Consider the following 22,976-nt stretch of genomic DNA (forward strand, 5'->3'; position numbering starts at 1 on the left):
TCCATATTAGGGTCAGTTTGATGCACTTTGCATGCCACACACTTAATATATTATTCCTGTATAGTGCAAATATGTTGCTCGTCTTGCATACTCACTGTGTAAAAAAATAAATAAATAAATAAATAAATAAATAAATAGGTAATTGAATGAGTATGTGGTATATTGAGTGTGATTATGTGGTATGGATTCCCAGGTACTTTTTACTAGTTTTAACAACGTAAGACATCATTAAGTCTTCACGACAGAACTTCTCTTAACCAAGAAGGAACCAATCCAAGCGGGTTACAATATAAATAATTCAGTTATTGTGCAATTTCTGGTTCTATCGTTGATCGAGCACAGTCTTCCGGATCTGTTCCATAAACTGTGAATAAATAACTGACTTTATCAGTCATTTCTTTATTAAAAAAAGAAAAGAAAAAAAAAAAAAAAAAAAAAAAAAAAAAGGTACAAACACCACAAATTATTTTATTTTTTTGTTTTATTCAGAGGCATTTGACAAGTGGAGCTGTGTGTGATGGGGAGGTGAAGGGGCATAAGCATGGTTGCCGAGAGAGGGTGAAGGGAATATCATGCTGAAATTAGATCACTTTTCCAAAAAACTCAGAGACCCCAGTCCCTCATATCTGGCTCATACCAAGATTTCCCACGTTACACAGCCAAGAAATGCTAACAGAAGAAAAAGCTACTGAATCAGCAAGTGAGTGTAGCATCTGTGAAAGACAAAAAGGGAAAAAAAGACAGGACTTGTATCTATTTTGAAGTCTTTCAAATCTGCAACAAAAAAAGGCAGGCCTTTTTTTTTTCTTTTTTTCTTTTTTTTTTTTAAACTGTATTTTCTTGTTTTAACTATTGAATGCAAAATCAAACACGTGATTTGACCTTTTTCACAAAAAAAAACAAGCAAAAGTTCAAATACATGTAAGCCACACCACCAAAAATAGAAAGCAGAAAGAAATAATTATCGGTTGAGGATTTCAATTGAGCCAAAAAGAGTACATAAACACTGGCAAAAGAAAATATTTTTGATCACTTTTGATTATTCTCTCAAGTCTAAAGAGTACATGATTTTAGTTTAAGTTTTCATTCATATCTGGGTAAGCATGGGGAGCCATAAAGAAGGGTTTGTGGGGGTGGGGGGCTAAATTCTAACAAATAGAAGAATGCCTCTACTTCAAATACGTGTCTAAAGAGGTAGATCAAAACAAACTGCGGAGGGGAAAGGGGTGGAGAGGGTGGTTTGGCAGGAAGGAAGCAGGGATTTAGGAGGTGTCGGGGATATTTTTAAGTATCACTTGTGCCCCCTCAGTTAAGCGCGGTGTTAGGATGGCGCGCCAGTGTAGAAAGAAATGTTCGGGGGACTGAGGTATCAATGCGGGCTGGCGCTCAGTGGGGGCAGGGTGGGGTGCCTCAACAACCCCCCACCCCCTCAGCTGAGGTAGACGGCGTTCTACTGTGGAAGCATGGATACACTCGACTTTTGCCACAATCAACATATTTACATTCGGCATGAAGAGACAAATGAAATAAATTGTATATTTACGTTTTGGATTCCTTTCCTCTTTCCTTACACCACCCCCCCTCCCCAGTCAGGGTTCATTCAGTATTTTTTGGGCCTTTTCTGGCTATTTTCCCTGTTTGAACAACAAATTGGAACATCAAGTTACATTTGTGGGTGACAGAGAATGTCTTGTTTAAATCATTTACTTATAGCGCAAAAAAGAAAAAAGAAAAAAGAAAAAGAAAAGTTATGTGTCTATCAGTGTGACTCCCCCTACCCTCACCATGCAGTGAACGACGTTAACATTGACTTAATGGCCTGGCTACAAGGGCCACTCCGAACTGACAAAGCTTGTATCTATGAAAATAAACCTAGTCGGGCTTGGACCTTGCTAAGACACCATCGTCAAGAAGGCGGCAGATGGCCTGGGAACAGAACAGACAAAAAAAAAAAAAAAAAAAAGATGCTCTGCTGACTGAAGGGCAGCTAGAGAGGAGACCTTTACGGTCCACACTGCACTGCCCTGATCACGGCCCTCCTAGGAAGGCAAAAAGGACTTTTGACAAATTAAAGTACCATTACCAATAATGTCAATCCCAAAACTAAATGGCATTGCTGTAATTATGTACGGTTGGCATTATTTGCATGTCTTCGATGTTTTGTACTTATTTTCAGAAAATGGTGGACCCTCAGGGGAAAAACTGAGGTGATTTTCTCTCGATACTCCTGTCAGCCGCCAGCTGAGGGGGCGCCAACTCTTGCTCCGGGGCTTCTATGTACAAATAGACTTTATGTACAGGGTCATCTTAAGTCACACATACACATGAACAATGCCACCTAAAGCACCAGAGTTGAAGGCAAGGTCAGTTGGCAGCTGACCAAATTTTAAATTTTCTTAAAAAAATAAAAATGTTCAAAGACTATCAGCTTTATAAAGTATACAAAATACCACAAAAGCAAAATAAAAAAAGAAAGGAACATTTTTTTCATATATATAATCATTTTCTTTTCTCTTCTGAGGTACTAGATCCTGAGGTAGTTAAGTAAAATGCATATTAAATTGGTTTTCCTGGGCAGCAGCAGTTCGGCACCGTTTCAGTCATGGCGCTGCCCTCACCTCTAAATATATATTCATCTATGTATATAGGTCTATCTATAAAATGCATCCAAATTTATAAAATGCCACTATCATTACAAGGGCAGGACGCCCAATATAATCCACCCTTTCAGGGGTCCTGTCCTGAAACAAGAATCTTTCACCTAAACATGGCCCACCCAATTAGAGCCAACCCTCCCCCAAAATAAACCTCTGTTGGTCCAACCAGGACCTTGATAGCAATGCCTTTTTCTTTCCACAGAAAACTCATGAAAAAGCTTCATCAACCAATTAAACACTAAAAGAAAAAAAAGAAAAAGAAAAAGAAAAAATCTGAAGTCAACCAAAACATCCTGTCAGGTTTGAAGTACCACACCAATGAGGCGATAGGAGGGGGATCCTTACTTCTTTGTGATTCTAGTGTAAAAAGAGGACCAAAAAAAAAAAATAATAATAATTCAACACACCCGTGGGGGGAGGAGGAGAGCGGTCGAGTGGTGCGTACATGTGAGGGCAGGTGACGTTGTTGGGAGCCCTCAGAAGTACTTTCTCAGAGATGTACAGAGCTGAGGTGGGTGGAGGTTTAGAGGCCTTTTTTAGCCACACTTTAAAGTTCATCAAGTTGGACAAGAAGGGGTGGATGTTTGGTTGGGTTCTGATAACCTGTGACCCCTGAGATGAGCTTTACGACTCCTTGTCTTCCTCTTCTCCTCCTGGACTCTGCTGCATCTGTCCATCCGTCGAGTCTTCTGGCAGATTCAGTCACCATTCCTCCAGGTCTGCTGGAGCTTTACTTCCTGCGGGGCTGGGGAGGTTGGGCTCCAGATGTGGGTTTAGGCTGCTGCTGCCTCTTCACCTGGGCCAGGATCTCCTGGATCTTTCTCTGAGCCAGCTAGATGACATGATAACATGTTAAGACCAGATCACAGTGAAGAGTAGTCAAATAAAGAGTCCTTTAAAAAAGGATCTGATCATGATATCCTCAAGTGATGTCTTATGATCAATACATCAAGAAAGACAACTTCTTATATGCCTCTGGAGAACCAGACCATACAGCTTTAATTCCTTTAGATAAAACCCACCTGGCATGCAAAGAAGTGTCCACTGATCTTGACTATAACCTGGTCATTCTCATCAGGTGTCTGGTCCCTGGGCACCACCACCTCTGCACAGGTCAGGTTCTGCAGCTCGTTTACCTGCAGCCACAAGAGATAATAGAAAAGTTACAACTAACTTGGATCGTAAACACCACTGTTTAATTATTCATTTGTCATTTGTTCGAACAAACTTCAAGTTGGGTGTCCTTTTTACCGTTTTTCCACCTTTCCCGATGACTCGTCCAGCAGCAAAGGAAGGAACCTTGATGTGAGCCTCCAGCTTCACCTCTTCTTTGGGTCCAAAGAAATTCTCTTCTTTCAGCTTGCCAAAGATGCGACACTGAGCCTGCAGCCAAACAGGTAAAAATGTAGATTAATCACGGTTCACTTAAGAAATGGGACAATTTTTCCAGAAAAAAAAGCCCAAGAAAAATATTTCCATAGTGGAAGAGTCAATAACATACAAATAAAAGTCAAAAATAAAAGAATATTCTGAGCGCAAAATAAGTCCAAGAGCTGCTAAACAACTGCTACCATTAAGATTACCTAAGTGGCTCCCTTTTATTTCTAAAACAGTGTTTTGGGCGTTTATACAACTGAAGAGGTACAACACCTTAAACTGAGCCTCTGGTGGTCCAACGATGATCACCACCCTAAGTGGTTTAGCACCCACCTCTTCTGCAGGGGCAATCTGAAAGAGGGCAGTATGAAATAAAACGATTAAAAAAAAACGCAACCAGCAAACGATCAGTCAAGGCAGGGACAGCACGTAGACAGCCAGCATCGACACTATCGTTGAGATTTCAAACTTCACTTCCTGTCTGTCACTCACCTTGATTGAGGCTCCGGCAAAGTGTGACAGCTGCTTGATGTGTTGACCCTGTTTTCCAATGATGGCTCCGACCGCAAGAGCAGGTATGAACAGGTGAACCGTCTCCGACTCCGGGTGTCCCTGCTGGGAGTAAACACTTAGTGCTACTGTGACCAGGAGTTCTCACAGACAGTAACTGCGGACTACTTGCTTCAGCCACCTATGCGCAAGTGCAGACAGTGGATCAAGCAAAAGCTGTTCCAATTCTTTAAGCTACATTGGAGCTCATGCTCTAGTAGGAATTTCTGAAAGAGAGCATATTGTATGTTCCAACACCATAGAGTTTTGAATCCGTTCTACCGCTCAAAACGAAACTGAGAATCCAGTTACTAAATGTTTTTGTACATAAAACATAGTATTCCACAGGCATGACTAGTAATTCCATCTGAAAAAGAACCAGGTTGAAAGTGGCATTTGGATATGGAATCCATGTTTTTCATCAGAGAAGACTATTTACAGATACCTTGTTGCAAAATGCTCCACCACATCACTTGCGTTTTAGTGTGTGAGATTGACTCGAGCTCTGGAAGGGACAACAAGTAGCACTGATGATTTTGGATCAAGCCCAACATTTCAGTCAACATGTCAGCTGAAGGTACACTAATAACTTGCTTTGGCAGCCTCCAAATCTGGAGAAGGGCTTTTAGTGCCGTTTGAAAAACATTACCCTTGCAAAAACATAATTCTAATGCAGCAATTTTTGCAGAAATAACACTGTAAACCATCTGGGGATCTTAAGTATGACTAGTAGCCACACTAATGTTGCCCTCGAGGATTTAAGTTTCCACACGCACAAAGACTAGGGCCTTCCAAAAAAAAAAAAAAAAGGTCAAAGATTAAGGGGCAGCTGGAGAAGAACTTCGCTGCCCTAATCCCGCAGCGAGCAGCCACAAGCCGTGCAAAGCACTTTGGGATGGGTGACTTACAGCAAGGGGCTGGCTGCTCGCCGACAGCATAGAGGCCCAAAATGGCCCCTCACCCCAATAAGGACTGCACTAAAGGAAAAAAGAAACATGAAGCCGAGTTGCTAAAGACTAAATGTTTTTAAATTAATTGTAGTTTTCACTACCCTGACCCAAGAGTTGCAGAACAGAGTTTAAAATGGAAAAACACAGCCAGTCCTGGGTTTGAGAGGGTGGCGTATGGGGCAAACCACCGTACTGTATGCGACAAGGAGGCCGTCACTTACCCCATATGACGAGCATCCACCGTGGGCTCCCGGAGGAGGGATGCTGGACATGGAGTGACCCATGCCTGGTGCTCCACTGGGGAACAAACCCAAAGCGTTCAGATTCAAGCCTGGAATCAGGTTGGACTGGAGCTGGAGTGAAATGAGAACATTTCCATTAACACATTATAGGTTGTGTCAACACAACTAATCCATTATATTTGTATTTTTCTTTAAAACACACAAGTGAGGACTTCAGATAAGAAATTAAAAAATGTCCCCAGGTGCAGTACTCTCAACCTCCTAATTGACAGCGGTCACCGTAAACTCAATTCTGACAGTTGAAAAAGGAATTGTAGTCCCCAATCAGAACTTTGTAGAAAGTTTGAAAGTTGTTTTGCTTTTTTATCAGCTTTCGGCATTTACAGAAACCTGGTTGACACAAATATAAGCCCCCAGAAAAACTATTGTTTCTGTTTTGTAGTTGTATGAAATTGATTCAGGATAGAAAAGGGCTGCTGTGGCAGCAATATTTCCAGATCACTGTTGTGCATGTTAAAAAGACTATTTGCTGATTTTCTTCCTAAAATAGTTTTTTCTGTGATCTGGCTTCTGTTTCTATGTATTATACATGCATTTACTTAGTGACAGTAATCATCTACTGGAGCAGACCGTCTACTTAACTTTTAAAGCAATTTCTTGGTGGCAGTTTTCCATTATAAAATAATGAAAAACAGACAACCATTTGAATAATTATAATTTTTCCTTGTCAAATAAAAATGCTTACATTCATAGCAGCCATGTCACTCTCATACGATTCCCTGATCTTCTTCATCAGCTCGTCCTCGGCTCTTGCACATGCCTCGATGGTGCCCTTCACTGTGATGGTCCGCTCTGGGTTGTACATAGTCAAGTCCTGGAGACTGAAAATAAAAATGGAGGGGGAGAAGTGCCATGAGAACAATGGCGTCAGACTAAATTCTGATGGCATGACATGCGTCTTTAATGTAATATATGCTTTGGTAAGTGGCACTTTTATGAATGGGCCGCACAGACCACAAATAGAGTCAATAAAAAGAGCCATCGGTGAACTATGAGTGCATCAAAGAGTCTTACGCTGAGATTGTGATCTTGGTCTCCGTGTCCTGCTCGATTTTCTTCAGGTTGCGCCCTTCCTTTCCAATTAACCTTCCTACAAAGTTGTTGTGTGCAAGTATCTTCAGTGGGATCTCCTCAGTGCTGCACAAGACAGATGGATTGTTTAGTTTAATGCTCCTACAACATTCAGGTCGGACCGCTCCTACAAATGTCGGTTTTATCTACAGTATCTTACGGACATTTCTTTCACGTTCTATACACAGGCTGTGCAACCTGCAATCCATCCATCCACATCTGTCAATTATGTCACAGACAGCTGTGCACCACATCATGCCTACATTACTATTTCAAAACATGCATAACAATAATTTTTTGACTCCATTGTAACATGGAAAAATTACTGATGGCATTTTAAGAAAGAGCTTTGGAATTTCAATAGACAAAATGAATTACATAAATAGAAAGGGTGGGCCAAGTGTGTAACCAAACCCGCTTATGGTCTTTCACAACTTTATAGGCGACACACAAATACTAAGAATTAGGTTGAACTAAGGCAAATAGTCCCTCTCATTTGGTTTGGGGGCAAACTCACAACTTTGTGTCGAGGGCTTCCTTCTGCATGATCTCCATGATTGTTGTACAAGCGTTCGAACAACCTTCAGGAGTGGAGTGAATTGTGATAGGCTTCTCTGCTGCACCTGCATTTTCTTTCCTATGGATGTCAATCCTGGAGTAAAGGCGAGAGAATTATTTGTATAGAACATATCAATAACAACGCAAGATAAATCAGAAGACAGGAAGGAATTAAGACGAGATATATACAAAAATAAAAATAAAAAAAGACTCCCAAATTGAATTCAAAAGTATTTGAATAAAAAAGTAAGATAAACTTAAATAGAATCAGTTAACCTATAAGTTAACCGTTCTCCTGGTCAAAGTTAGGACTCTAGCAGCTACGTTCTATGACTACAGCAAGATTGTCCGGCCAGGTTTGTAGTCTTTAATGTTTGCAATTAAAAAGGTGCGCACCGATTCTTAAAATCATTCTTCTTTGGGTCCAAAAACAATTACTTCCGTTTCATCTTCAGAGGTGCCAACATGTTCCCCGGTTAAATAATCATTGCACTAACTCAGGGCTTGAATAGCACCACAGTCACCTGTTGAGATGGTTATAAAATCTGTGTGATATTGTCATTTTCCATAATCTGCACTAGTGGGAGGTTGTAAATGAACAGAAGAGGCCCAAGAATGGAGCCCTGGAGAACTCCACATCATATTTTTTAATGCTCAGATGTGCAATGACTGATAGATACAAAATAGTCCCTGTCCTTCAAATAGGCAGAGTACTAAACTGGTTTGAATCAGTTTTCCAGTCTATCTAGTAATGTTGTGATTGAGTGTGTTGAATGCAGCAATTAGGTCAAATGATACTTAGACTGAAACTTTTCGGTGAATGTCATTGAACAAGAGCAGTCTCAGTGGTCAAAATTATAACTACAACAAAACAATTGTTTAGGGCCAAGTGGGTGTCTTTTCAATTATTTTATTGAAAAATGGGAGGTTTGATATGGGCCTGTAATTGTTCATTAGCTGTCTAGATTGTGGCTTAATAACTGCAGTTTCAGGGCCTGTGGGAAATAGCTTGAATAAAGAAGTATTGACTATTTGCAAAAGATCTGATGCCATGCAGTGAAAAACAGTTGAGGCAAGGCAGCAGGAGGAGAATTTCAAATATTGCACAATTTCATCCAATGTTATACATTTGACGGGATAAAATAGTGTCATGCTACTTGAATTGGTCACAAGGACAATGCAGAACCTATACCGGATATAGAGGAACTGAGCGTTTGGCCTATTCTTTACTGGCAGAATTTCAGAAAACCAGACAAATACATGCTGGTTAAGAGTTCAGGGGTTACTAACACAGCAGGGATTGTCAGACTGTCAACAGTAGCAAATACAATAAAGGCATGTGTATTATTGTTTTTGGCAATAATGTCAGATAAGAACTGCCTTACATTACACAGTTCTATACTATAAATGCACAGTCTCTTATTAGATGTCATTATGAACCTGGAAATTTGGTTTCCAACACCTGGGTTCAGCTTTTAGACACTTTTGAATTTTGACAAGCATGGCATTTCTCCACAGTGCTTTTTTCCCCCCACAGACACTACCTTTATCCAAGTAGGAGAATAGGAAAGACAATTTAAAAATCAGCCTACTGTAACCCTGAAAGTCAACGGTACAGAAAAAGGAAAGGACACAGCTGACTGGTTTCGTATAATTCCTGACCTCTGTGTACATACTTTGAGTGGGTCTGTTTGGTGATGTTGCGAATGGTGGCACCTTCCTTGCCAATAATTGCCCCTACAAACTGCGTGGGAACCAGTAGGCGCAGCGGGATGTCCGACTGCAATTTGGGCCGGGCGCCCAGACTTGGAGAGCCGGAGCGAGAGGTTCCACGGGCGTTATAGCCTCTCCTGCCCCCCGTTGAAGGACCCTCCAGTGCCGCCAGCTCATCTGGGATAAACGACACTTTCAAGGCATAGTTCTCCATCATAGATTCGTTCAGCTTCTCCAGTGCCCTGTGGAGAATACAGAGATGTCAGTCTAGAAAACTCTGGATAGACTCTGTGCAGGTATGATTTAACAACACAGGAAGGCTTTTAGACGTTAATCATGACGGGAAATGCTCTGAATGGCCAAACTAATTTCTGGAATCCACAAAGCGTCAGGTTGGATCCTTTCCTTATCAATGGTAGAATCCAAGCAGTGGGGCCAAAATCAAGGGGCTTAGGTCTAAATTGAAACAGTTCATGTCTCAAATGATTGGCACGAGGAATTAAGAAGTCCTTACAAGCCCAACATACTGAAGGGCATCGGCAAAACATCAGTTCTCGTGAGCTGCGAGAAATTCACCCTCAAGATAGCATTCACACTTCATACAAGCCTGCCTCAAGAATTTGTAGTGAAACAATCAATTATGCCTGAGAATCCTACAACCATTCGTGCAGAAAACATTGTAGTGTGATTCATGTACACCAGGGGGCACCAGATGGCTAATTTAACCCCCCCCCCCCAACCACACCCTCTCTAGCACATACACCCCTCCCCCCCTCCCTGTCATCACTGCATGTCAAATTAAACTTGAGTGTTTTTTGAAAAGATGAAATCAGGTGCACTGTAAGAACACCAGACAGAGGAGCTTGATGTAATTTCCAACAGAGAATGCTAGCTAAAGTAAAAAAAAAAAAAAAAATGAGCAGATCCATGTCAAAAAACATCAAGACAGATGAGCTGGAGGTTAATGATGTGAATACACTGCATGTGCGTGTGTACTCACAGCTTGGCCTGGTCCTTGGCTCCATATCGAACGTTGACTACTGCAGTCTCTGTGTCAGTGTTTACTGTGGGAGAACACAGCAGAGTCAATCGACACATTCAATGGCACTGACACAATCTACCAACATGGGCTACTTTTACATGGTTACACAGTAACAATAAATACTTCAGAAATTGCAATGATGCATTATACAAGTACTTGTAGTTTTACTAAAGCATGTCACACAAATTCTGAATGCAGTATAAAAAAGGCGAGTTGAAGCAAGGTGGTGGAATTACATTTTAAGCAAAATAAAGAGGTATTTTTCTACCTTGTTCACAGCTCTCTACTGCACCATACTGAGCAAGCATACCATCCAAAACCTGGGAGAGAGAAAGAAAAGCCACGGTTATCCAGAGCCCTTGAAGGCCTTTGACCAGAACCTGTTCGTGAGCAGAAGCTCATTTGTAGGAACCAGCCCAGCTCACGACCAGGACACAGGCCATTAACTCTGAACCCCAGAGTTTAATGTTGAGTTACATGGATACATTTGCTACCTTCTTGTAAAAGCCTGTCTACCTCAAATTATGACTCTCCCCTCCGGTAACTTGCATGGTGCCGATTGAGTTTTATGACATCTTTTTAAAAGTACTCATTATTCATAGTAAAACAACCCTTTCTAAAAAAATAATAATTAAAAAAAACACATTAAATGTTAAGATTTATAAGCAGCCCGCTATTCAAACAATATGCATAGATTTTTTTAACCATGTCAAAAAAAAGATGCTTTTACAAAAGTATTACAAATATATATTTTTTAAAACAATTTTTTTGCTTTATTAAAAACACATTCAAAAGAAAGCCACACCAAGCTGGCCACCTGCCCATATCTAGAGACCACGGGATTTCAATTCATAGATGTGATCAAAATGTGGGCGAGAGGGGGAGCGAGGGTTCTAAACTAAGCTAAGACATCCGACCATGGTCAGTCAAATCCAAGGCCACACCCCCAAGAGCTCAACCCCACTTTCTAGCCAATGAGTAGGCGTCCCTGCCCCCCCCCCCCCACTCCCCACTCCACCAACCCACCAACCATGCGACATCCCGCCTCCCTGCCATCTCTGCTCCCCGTCGTTGGCTGCTTCTGCGCTCGATACGAGTTCCCTGAAGCCAAAGAGTTGCTGGCTGCTGGCTGGATGCCTCGCCTGACTGTCTACCAAGCACAGCCAATGGGAATCCAGGCCATTCAGGAAAGGGTGGGGTGCATTCCAGCAGGAAGCAGTGGCTGGGGGGAGGGGTGCGAGTTCATGCTACACATTCTGTGAATCAGCGCACATGGAAGGGAAGGGGAAGCAGTCCAGGCCCACCCACCCACTACAGCTTGTGAAACACACTACTATGCTCAACACTATTCTAATGCTGTAGGGCTACGCACACCAGGACCCATTGTCTTATCTACCTGATAAGATACATACAAGGCCTTCGTAGCAAAAGAGCCCATTCTACTATGTTACTCCATTCTCCTAACCCCTCCCCCCCCTCTGGGGGAGAGAAACCTCCATGTCACCTTTTGAGAAAGCCAACAGCTCGCTCGCTCGCTACATACTAGGAACATGGGTGGATCTGGAGCTGCAGTTGAGGGACGTGCGTAGGCAAAGCGAGCCCACCATTACAAAAACACTGAGTCTGTCCGCAGCCATTTGATCACACCGAGTGAATCAGGCTGAAATCTAAAGCCATGTGTTAACTTTGCCATTTAGAATATTGAAACATTTTAACAAAATTCTCATTAGCCTTCCATAGTCTTTATGGAGCAGAAAATTAAAAACTGAACAAAGCTACAGGCACACGTTGTCTGAGCTAAACCTCTGCAGATGGAAGAGGAAAAAAAAAAAAAACTAGTCACGTAAAGCTGTGTTACTGCCACATGAGATGGAGGTCAACAATGAGATCTTGAGTTTGACACATGATTTGAAACAATAATTAATAAGCTACAGTCAAATGTGTCATACAACTTTAAAAATGTTGAAACTAAAGTCCAGATAAATTACGTGTGGCCAGCAGATTAGTGTGTAATCAGAGTAGAATGTGTAGCCGACATTGAATACCAAACATTTTTAAATTAAACGCTTATCACATGCAGAGGAAGAGAGACATGCAATGCACAGAGACACACACCAATGTTGCTCAACACTCACTTTCTTTCCATCAGGCAGTGGCCTTGAAATCTGACCATATTACAGCTCATAATTTCTGATATTCATTTTTACGTGACATCTTTTTGCCCGTTAACCCTTAATGTAATAGAAAATAAGTAGATTGCATTTAAGATTTTAAGAGGCAATCTCAAAAGGTTTTCATTTAAATAAATGTGAAGTCACCATCTCAGAAAGAGGTAACAATAGCGATATAAGGCCACTGATGAAAGTATTGCTCTTTGTATATATTTGTAGTATTACGAACTGTGCGTCAGTGGTGACATTCATGGCAACAAAAAAAAAAAAATGTTGCATTACAGCTTTCTCCACTGTATGCACATAATTCTGAAAACTTGAAGCTCATACATCAACAAAAAGACTTAAGACTGCTCTAAACACAATTATTTGGTTTTAAATCAAACAGAAAATTAAAACCAACCAGGACTGAAATCTCAACACAGACCTTTACTGCTTCAACTCACTTTAAATCCTCTGTAGAAACCTGACATGAGAACATCCAATGAACTCATCCGAGTTCTGCTAATGCAGCCGATGACAGTTTTGCTTCATCAATTCAGACACGTTTTTCTAATGAATTTGTCAGACAATATGTGGGTGTATTTTAGCCTAAAATACCAAGGGTCAGTTCCAAGCTTAATCCAAGATCAAGGCAAATCATTTGTGCAGTTGCGTGTGTTGGAATAGTTGTTTTTATTTTTTTCTCTTTATGTATGACCTCCTGCATATGAGTTTAGCTAGCAGACAACACAATGGGCATATTTAAAACTGATTATTCTGAATTATTGTACTGTATCTCATTAAAATTGTACAAGTACTTCTGTAGGGTGTATGCTTCGTCGTATTTTAGTTAACAGTGTCAGGAGTATACAGTAATTTGAAGTAAAGGATTCTGTAATTGTTAGTTTTACCATAAAAAATGCCTTTTAATATATTCTTGGACACCATGAACTCCTTAATCCTTAAATTGGCATACAGTTGAATCTTTACAGAATCAAAACTTTTTTTTAAAGCTTCAAACATTTAGCTGCCACCCCTTGATTAGTCGACTAATCTGTCGCTTTAGTCTTAGTCAACCAAGATTTCTTAAGTCAATTAATAATGCTATGTTTTTTCCCCATAAACTTATGAGCACATCTCTGGTAAGCACAAGATTTAAAGTGGTACTCTTGTGTGATGCTCTGTGGAGAAACTCAGTTTTAATTGACTATGAATTTCTTTGGTCACTTTTTTATTGCATGGTCAGTGAGTGCATGCATTGCCCTCAATTATACAGGTGCTGATTTTATTTTCTCCACCCTCTCTACATGTCAAGGAAACTCAAATATGTACCTCTTAATTATTTTATTTTTTTAAATGTCTTCATTTCCAGACTAATTTTGTTAATTAAGCACACAAACAAATCTACCTCAAATTGAGGTAGATTACATTTTTTATAAATATCCCATAAACCATATAAGGATTATCAGACTTGGGCTGGCCAGCCTCACATGACAAAAAAAACAAACATGGTTCATCTTTTTTTCTTTCTTTCAAGAAAAACACATTGTGTGGCATGTGCATGCCTCACCCAGCTAAACCACATGGAGACCTTACTCTTTAAAATCTTCCATTGTCCTTGTTTAGCAAACTGTGACCACCTATCCCGGCTTCCACAAGTTTCTGTGCAGCTAAATTATAAAAATTCAACCTTAAAATCTTCACCACCGATTACTAATGATATTTGCAATACTTTCTGTTCTACCAATCACAGATCCATCCCCTGGTCCTAAGTGCGTTACTGGCTTGGGCTTGTAGCCGTGTTCAAACCGGATCATGAAGCACATGCTCAATTGAAACCCAAAAGGGAGGCGAGGTGACTCCAGAGGCCACTAAATGAGAGCCCGCTTGGGCTGCCCAATTGGTACCCCGCCCTGGAAGCAGTTAGCAGCCTGTTAGCACTCACCTCCCACTGCATGTGAGGCGGGATGTTCCTGATCTGCAGCTTACAGCTCCTGGAGAGAGAACAAGGAAGGAAAAGGGTGGGGGGTGGATAGAGGAAGAGGGAGAGAAAAAAAATTGAAGGAAGATGGGAATAACGATGGGAGAGAAGAGGGGCGAGAGAGAGACAGTTAGTTGCTGACAATACCAAGAGTACAATGACACAAAACGTTAATTAAAAAAACAACAAAAAAAACAAACACAGTAGGTCTTCATTCTCTCCACCATCTAGCGAGACAGAGAGAGAGCGACCAGGGTGGAGAGGCTGCAGATATAACTTCTGCTTTAATTTTATTCACAACCCAGCAGGTGCATGGAGACACCCAGAGGAAAACCGTGGGAGAAAGTGATGGAGAAAAAGCAGGCAAAGGGGTGATTTGGAATCACCACTGGGTGGCCTAAATTGAGTTGTGGGCGCTCAAAATTAAAATTAGCCCTAAAACGCACCATGCCCTTTTTCCCAAATCACCAATTGTGTCACAGAGAGTGCGAAGAACGAGATGGGGAATAGAAGCAGGATTGTGAAGTGGCAGAAAGAAGTAGCATCAAGGGGAGCGCAGAGGGAGAGAAAAAAAAAAAAACTGATTGGAAAGGTGAGGATGCATCTGAATGTCTTGTAAACACAGTTCGAGGCGAGTGCGTGTCCTGTAGCATTGCGTAATGAGGATTCAACCACTGCAAGGTTCAGGCCCACTCCCCCCCCCCCCCCCAACTAAAATAGACACTTCACCAGGAGCATCCAGCTGTTGTATCAAAAACAGAGGGTGGGAGGGAGTGGTGCTGAAGGTGCCCAACGGAACCCAAAAAGGGAAACTCCACTAGCCGCGTCACACTAAATGGGGAGAATCTAAATTGCGTGCTTGTTCATAGACCGAGTGCATACAGCAGAAGCAAGCGGAGACTAGCCGTCACAATGGTGCTGCTGTGCTCAAGCACCAGAAACAACAGGGACAGAAATTCCCAATTCATCCTTTTTAGCTTGAAAAGGTCCCCAAATTTAGTTGCACGTTGTGTACAGCAGCATGGGTGTACTGGCTGTGAGTGGAGGTCACGCAGACAATGAAACTTGTGGATCAATGAGTCACAGAGTTTCGCAAGTGTCCGCATGCGTGCGGACGTTGTCTAAAATGTGAGAAAAGTGCAGGCCACTCCAAAGTTCACCGCCTTGTTGATACGCACAGATCTAAAGGAACAAAATGTACACATGGCCAGGAGCTGGAGCGTGAACACGCTCACACAATGTGGAATCACAATCCCTGACCCCCCCCCACCCCCCCAAACCAACCCATTTCCACACCAGCCTTACGCTCACATACCCGATACATGTGCAGCTAATTTAAGCTATACTGTGTTTACACATTATTTCCCATCTTCTGTGTAAAAACGTTACGGTATAGAGTGATACTACACACACAGCTTGTTCTCTTCTTCAAGCTCCACTGAGCTGTTAAAAGACGTGGAAATGCGGCTCATCCACTTGTACAAACGGCCCCACTGCTGGTGGTTGTTTTTTAATCTGCTGTGTAGAAGAGAACACCATACAACATGCAGCATTTATAAACTCACATTTTGCACTTCAAATTCAAGAAACAAAAAGATTTTCTTATTACATTTTTTTAAAGTACACACAAGCTCATCTACGCAGTAAAAACGTACTGCACATGTGCAACAAGGGCCGCGGTAGTTGAAATTCCTCAGCTTAGCCACCACAACCAGAATCAAGCTAAAGCAGCTCAACTATACATCTAATTTTGAGACATTGGGAAACTCTTAATTCTAAATGGCCAAATTGTAAAGAAAATTCCCAAATAACTTTCAAGAGGAATTCCAGCCCTTTCCGGCCCACAGTGCCATTCCTGGCTGATCCGGCCCCCTCTCCCCACACATTCTGTATGCTCTGCATTGCGGTGGGAACGCCATGCGAAATGTGCAAATGCACCAAGCACTTCCAGTCGGATTAACCTATAGCTCCACACACAGAAGTCAGCCAGGGTATTGGGTGGGGTGGGGGTTGGTATACATTCCCTAGTCCAAGCCTTTGATTTGGGGAGGGGGGGAGGTGTGTGTGTGTGTGTGTGTGTGTGTGTGTGTGTGTGTGTGTGTGTGTGTGTGTGTGTGTGTGTGTGTGTGTGTGTGTGTGTGTGTGTGTGTGTGTGTGTGTGTAGCCCTGTTTCAGGCAAGGGTAACAAGGGCCCTCTCTGCCCTGTGGGGGTGGGGCCCTGTTGCCATGGACACGGACAAGTCCACTGACAGGAACATGTAGAGCGAGGTTAAAAGTGGGAGGGGGAAGGAGGGGAGTGCCAGGAGTGACTGGGGTTGGCCCGTCATGTGATGGCCTGGAGGAGGCCGGGCTCCTTATTTACTTTTTAAAAATAAAAATAAAGAAAAAACATTCTACACATTCGCCACCCAGCTGAGACCTACGGGCCTGCACCGTGGACATCACGCACCCATTAATACCCAGGAGGATTTACAAGCCAAGCAGCTTGAGACTACACCTGTATTCACCTCCATTTCTTAATCATATATCGTCACTGACTCAGTCAACACCATCAGGGACGGTGTGGGACACACGAGAACTGAACTCAACGCCCATCCATTGACTGTTCCGTATGCAGGAGGTTCTGAATGACTAAACTCTACACAGACTGGATTTTGCCACCCTCTGACAGGCCTTACGTGCACACATAAGCTAACTTCAACATTTACATTTGTTGACTATCAGTAACAAATTACACAACTTCTGCAAACACCAATACACATTTGTGTCTACCTCCCAGCTACACAAAATACAATGTTTATACATTGAAGAGATTAAAAACTGCAGTGTAATTCTGATTTGAGCCTTGCAGGATGGAGAGTTAAGGATCGTAGTCTGGTAAAACAAGGGGCCACATTCATAATTCTCTGGCACCCCAAGTCTCCGTCCCAAAACCCAGTTTTTGCAGGTGGGGCCCCACAGTGACCCAATGACCCAGAATTCTTGTAATACGAGACAGGGGTCTACAAACAGCACTGATACGATCTACACCAATGTCTCAGTTTGAGTTTTTTTTTTTTTTGTTGTTTAGAAGAAAAGAAAAAAATATATATAAAAAGAAACGTTACACCACTTACTGAAAACAAATGTTATGCTATGCATGTTATCCAAGTTAGCAGGAAGCACCTATGAACAAAGTATGTTTAATGTCCGGCACACACACACACACACACACACACACACACACACACACACACACACACACACACACACACACACACACACACACACACACACACACACACACACACACACACACACTTTTATTTCCCTCTGCACATGTTCACGTGGGGATGGGCAAGCTACATTTATTTTTGGATTAATTTATCCAATAAAAAGGAGCATCATCTGATGCAGGATGTCAAGTCAGAGTGTGCACAATAATGACACCACTGAAACTCAGTTTGGCTTACAATTAAGGACTACATAAAATATTTGGAGTGAAATATAAAAAACATAAACACTCATTAGTATCTTTTGGCAAAATTAAACATGACCCAGTAGCACTAACAAGCAATTCAATACATTTTTGTAAAAAGCTGGGTCAAAGGTGAAAATATAATTGCCATTTCAAGGAGATCTGTCAATTGAGTAAAATATAGCCGTTTTAACTGAAATATAAATACACCTGTAAGATTCTAATTAATACTCGGTTTCATATTGCACAATCAACATGCATTCTTAGGAAAAAAATAAAGCTCAAAATGTTGTCAAGAACGAGTGGGTGTCATATTTACATGCCAGATTTTAAAAAATAAATTAAAAAAAAGGCACAAACGTTTCAGAAGCTGGCAGTGAAATGTAAATGTCCATAAGATAGCTGAACGTTTTAATAACTAAATACAATGCATCTGTGGACAACACATTTATTTAATCATTTTATTTTATTGTTGTTACTGAACGCAGAAGATGGTTTATAGTTAACATCTTATGCAACTATACGTTATTGGCCACATCCAAAACTAATTCAGAGGAATGTACATCTGGATCGTTTGATTACATGATCTATTTTGCCCAACGTGAATCACCACACTACATGTCATCCTTCACATTTCTATCTTCATGTCCACCAAACTGTAGCCATCCTGCCTTGATCTGCGTCTGCTGTAGCACTTCCCCTTGCTGATGGGTTCATAGGTTATGCCACGGTGATTGGCTGAGCCCCCAGTTGATATTTGCAGGTCGAAATGCAAAAGAGGGGCCTAGGTGTGTGTGTGCAGCCTATACTCAGTATACTGTTCCCATTGACTACTGCCATGTCCCACGTTGTAAAGGGAGGGCACGTTTTACTTGTTTTAAGTGTGGCTGAAACTCGACTCTGTTGCTGCCATAGCCACCACAGCAGGCTGCACTAAAAAGACAGAGCAACCTCGCCATTTTTTTTTCCTGATGAGGAAAATTTGGAGGGACGTCTCAAGATTTGAACCCCCCCCCCCCCCCCCAACTTGGCGTGATGTCCAGGTGGAAAATACATTTCACGTAAAGGCGTCAGAAATTCCCTGCTTGATCCCTTTTCAACTCTACGCACTTTTCTATCATTTATGTCACGTATAATCGCATAAAAGCCTTCACGTTTCATCTCGTATTTCTGCTTTTTATATGTATTTGGCGTAAAACAGATCATTCAATCAAACTTTTTTTAAAAGAGGAGGTTAAACCGAGCATATTACGTGTTGTGCTTATTAGAAACCATTACACCAATTACCAAGCCAGAGTCATTTTAATTCAATTTAAGAGACGGATTAATTATGACCGAATTGCGTCACCACCAAAAAATACGCACACAATGCCAAAAAAAGCTCCGGCATTTTACGTCCTCTGCACAGAATTACGTATGCGTTACAAAATGTTTACAGTGTGGGGTGTCATTCGCACAGACGAGCGACTGGGTGGCTACGGGGGTCCAACACTGAAACTAAGGTTTTTTTTCGTGATTTGGGCCCCAAACCGCCCATTCCACTCGCGTGTGGGAGTCCATCTCATGCAACAGCAGCACAATGTGCAGAGGAGGGCGGAAGCGCAGGGCAGGCAGGGAGAATAACGGGCAGATCCTTCTCAAATGGACGACTCCACAAGGCCTGTGCGCCTCGAATCCAGCCTGCACTCATTTCAAAACAGCACACTCGGGCTTTTACTAATCGCCTCTGAAGTTGGAGCTCAGATATTTTACTATATGTATACCAAAAAAAACAAAAAAACACTAGTGGGTGGGCGAGCGAAAAAGTACAGGCATTCGCTGGCTAAACCCAAATGTACTACGGTTTAAGGAGCAGCACCCTACAGTCATGGCGAGAGGAGGGAGTAGGCTCCACCACCATACGCCCCTTTCATTTGACCCCCAGAGCATTCGGAAGAAGAAGAAAAGGACACCTCATTTAACCCAAATACTGAATTACAACATGAAAATACATTTCCGGCAAATATCACTTGGTAAAAATTAAAAGCCACTTAAAGAAAAATGGTTAGAGGAATAAAAAACAGCAGCTCCCACTAGTTGAACCAAGAAGCACTGGCCTATATAAATATATATAAAATAAAACTCAACCTACCTTTGACGTTTAGGGACCGAGTGCTCCACTTCGAGAACTTTCCCATGAAGTTCAACTTTACCTTAAAAAAATAACAAAAAAACAACTATTAGTGTCATTGAATCATTTGACCTCCTTCTCTGCCATTTAGGGTCAGTGTTTACGACTTATTTCGTGCAGGGGCCAAAAAACCTTAACAGGCACATATGTACACATTGCAACGTCCTGGATATTTGCAGCTTATTGTCATACTACTATTGCAGAAATTGTGCGAGCCACGCACGAGCACACAGGCACTAGCACAATACGTAAAATAAAACGAGCTAAACTATTTTTTTTACGAGTCCGGTCACGAGCAGGCCTAGCTTTGATTTAACAAAACATGAGACGAGGTGGATACTATACAAAAACACAAATTAACGTGTGGCTCAGTTAGTTGGCCTACATTTGACCAACACAATTAAACCACCTGGTGTGTCAGCATGGGCGAAAATGGCTTCACAACGTAAGGGAGTTGTGGCCAGCGGAGGAGGCCTTATAGTTTGAAACCTGCTTAAGAGTGTAAGTTCAAATTGAAGCTGGTAAAAGCAGCAACGCACACACGGTCTCTGCTCCCATATGTTGCCCAAAGTGGGCCGTGTGATGAAGCACACAATGAGGTTCACATTAACGGCGTTCGCACAGCGGCGTCCACAGCCCGTGCGCCTCGCTGCCCTGAACGGCACGTATCGGGAAAAGCCCTTGGTATCTCTCATCCTCGTGATTGTGTTTACTCGACCATTTTATCAAGCCACACTTACGGAAATTACAAGAGCACAATTTCACTCAAACCCAGTGGCAGCTTTTTTTTGTGTGTGAGCGCACAGTGTCAAAAGGCCAAGTAAAGGTTGTGTGAGAGAAAGAGACGCTTGGTTACACCCCCCCTCTCACACACACACACACACACACACACTACAGGACTAAAGTGAAGGCAATCTTCACACAATTGCAGCAGTTCGTGCGTCTTTCCAATTGGCACTTTTGGCTTCAAAAAATGTTCTCACCTGAAAGAAGATCGATGGCCTTCATTGCAGCTTTCTCGTCCAGGCAATCCATAAACGCATAGCCATTTTTGACGAGAGCCGGATTAATGTGCGGAATATTCCACTGCTCAAAGATAACTTCGAAGTCCTCCTCGCTCGCCTCAGCGCTCACGTTGCCAATGTATAGCTTATTCATGTTCTGCGCCGAAAAAGAGGGACAATCTTCACGCTGAGGGAGAGATAGTTAGTTGCTCTCGCGGATGTGCAGTGTTTTTGGAGTAGCCCAAATCACCGTTACTATTACGGAGCGGCTGTGGCGTGCTTCCCGGTCGTTCAAGCCACAGATAGATTTAAACTGGCAGCCTCACTTCGTTCGCTCTCCCCTCGCCCGTCTGTCTCTATCGCGCAATAAATAAATGCTCAATTATTAATCTCGTGTCTCCAAACGATGGCGGGCTGGGTGAAAAGGAGGAGAAACTACTTTGTGTCTTCCTCCAAACCCCTTTGGCAAAGAGACAGAGTATGTCACACACGGTAAGGCTGGCGCCCGCCTCTAAGTCTGGAGCCTAGAATAAGAAGAAGAAGGGGTTGAAAAAAAAATCCTCCGCTATTCCGGCGTTTTCTTTTTTTTTTTTGAATGGGCCACGTGTTCAAACTACAAATCAGCCCACACGTGAGGAATCCCAATTGCTCAATTAAGTGTTTGGGATTGGGGAAAATTGCACGGGAATCTGGGGTGGGGACAGCAGAGGGGAGTGGATAAAAAAAGAAGGGGAAGAGTGGATTGGTGTTGGGAAAAATCTGGCGAGCTATGTGCGTAAAGGGATTCCGTGAGAACCCAGTGTATCTTTACTAGAATCACATTCGTATGCCTTTCTCTGCAAAGCCTTGACTCTCATTGGTCGGTTGAGGAATAGTAAAACGACAGTGCGCTAAACGCACGCCCATAGCAGGAACGACGCTGATATTGCGGGGGCTTGTGCTCACGGTCGTGTAAAGTGCGCTGTGCTGATGACACAGGAGGAGGGGCCATTCATAAATGGTGTTGCACTATATTGTTAAATTGCACATTTAATTTTAAGAAATTTGACTATGAGAGTGCCCTGCGCCGCTCCCCGGGCCTTTTGCGTAAGCGAAGGGAGTGACACGTACTACTATCCACATGACGGCATCCATCTTCCCAAGTTAGAGTGGAGCCATGCCTTCTCTGATCCACGACTCAAAGTCCAACAGCAGGCCCGATTTGCCAGTGGCCACACATCATTATATTGAGGGGGAGTCTTTGGGCGAGATGAGTGGTGCCACGCCACTTGTTTTTTCCAACTTTCAGACCGTTTGGCACTACGAGGAGGCGTTGGCCATGTGGACCGAATGCACATGGCGAGTTCCCTCTCTGCTATACCTCCGGTATGGATCTGCATTCTCTCAGAGAGGGAGGGGTCTCCTACACTAAAGTGCCCCTAGCGTCCTATGTAACGCACAACCCCAAGTGAATCGCGTGTGGAATCCACGTCTTAAATATAACGCAACTGCCATTAAGATATTTTGTCAGTCAGCCAAAGGCCGATAGTATACGCACATAGGTCACTCTGCGTCACACTGGCCGTATTTACAGGACTAGGGTGTAACTGAAACCATACCTGTTGATGGGAAGGTCTGTATGCTTTCAGAGCAAAATGAAAATGTACACATGCTTATCAATAGGTCAATTCTGACAATGGATTTGTACAGGACAACAGTGAAACAATGAATTTATTTCTATCTATCTATCTATCTATCTATCTATCTATCTATCTATCTATCTATCTATCTATCTATCGATTCAATGCAGTATTACAACAGTCCTGCAATAAATTCTACCCTCATGAAGGTCATAATGTTCAGATATTGTTTGGTTAGAGAGATTTTGATTCAACTTTATATACATTTTGGAAGCTGTGTTCTGCATTGTGTGATACTGAGTGGTGTTTCTAACATGTATTCTAAGGTGGACAAAACATTAGCAACACTTAGCACACTGTACTCAGTGTAACG

The 22,976-nt window shown here is 42.3% G+C and overlaps 1 protein-coding gene across 3 annotated transcripts; it reads right to left on the reverse strand.

The window, feature by feature from the left end:
• Positions 1-463: 463 nt before the first annotated feature.
• igf2bp3 (insulin-like growth factor 2 mRNA binding protein 3) lies at positions 464-21,470 on the reverse strand. 3 transcript variants are annotated; one of them, XM_068711026.1, is made up of 16 exons: positions 20,964-21,470; positions 19,942-20,002; positions 14,318-14,366; positions 10,488-10,539; positions 10,178-10,241; positions 9,141-9,419; positions 7,424-7,558; positions 6,850-6,972; positions 6,521-6,656; positions 5,755-5,886; positions 5,506-5,560; positions 4,527-4,672; positions 4,308-4,385; positions 3,909-4,040; positions 3,680-3,793; positions 464-3,489 (listed from the first exon to the last, which is right to left on the reverse strand). In XM_068711026.1, the coding sequence occupies exons 1-16, from the start codon at positions 21,136-21,138 to the stop codon at positions 3,388-3,390; spliced, it is 1,833 nt and encodes a 610-aa protein (XP_068567127.1). In that variant the 5' UTR covers positions 21,139-21,470; the 3' UTR covers positions 464-3,387. The 3 variants fall into 3 exon arrangements, with proteins under 3 accessions (XP_068567127.1, XP_068567126.1, XP_068567125.1); XM_068711025.1 differs by lacking the exon at positions 5,506-5,560 and having other exon boundaries at positions 4,527-4,646; XM_068711024.1 differs by lacking the exon at positions 5,506-5,560 and having other exon boundaries at positions 4,527-4,649.
• Positions 21,471-22,976: the final 1,506 nt, after the last annotated feature.

The sequence above is a fragment of the Cebidichthys violaceus genome, unplaced genomic scaffold (assembly GCF_023349555.1).
Source record: "Cebidichthys violaceus isolate CVI_PGR_0920_01 unplaced genomic scaffold, fCebVio1.0.p SCAF_16, whole genome shotgun sequence".
NCBI lineage: Eukaryota > Metazoa > Chordata > Actinopteri > Perciformes > Stichaeidae > Cebidichthys > Cebidichthys violaceus.

What these genes read in the sequence shown, in the direction of transcription:
- igf2bp3 (XM_068711026.1), bottom strand. Translation starts at nt 21,138, where the DNA reads ATGAATAAGCTATACATTGGCAACGTGAGCGCTGAGGCGAGCGAGGAG. An exon ending in GCCAAGGACCAGGCCAAGCT is followed by an intron (nt 9,420 to 10,177) that starts GTGAGTACACAC and finishes TATTCTCCACAG; the next exon opens with GGCACTGGAGAAGCTGAACG. An exon ending in GTGACATGGCTGCTATGAAT is followed by an intron (nt 5,887 to 6,520) that starts GTAAGCATTTTT and finishes ATTTCACTCCAG; the next exon opens with CTCCAGTCCAACCTGATTCC.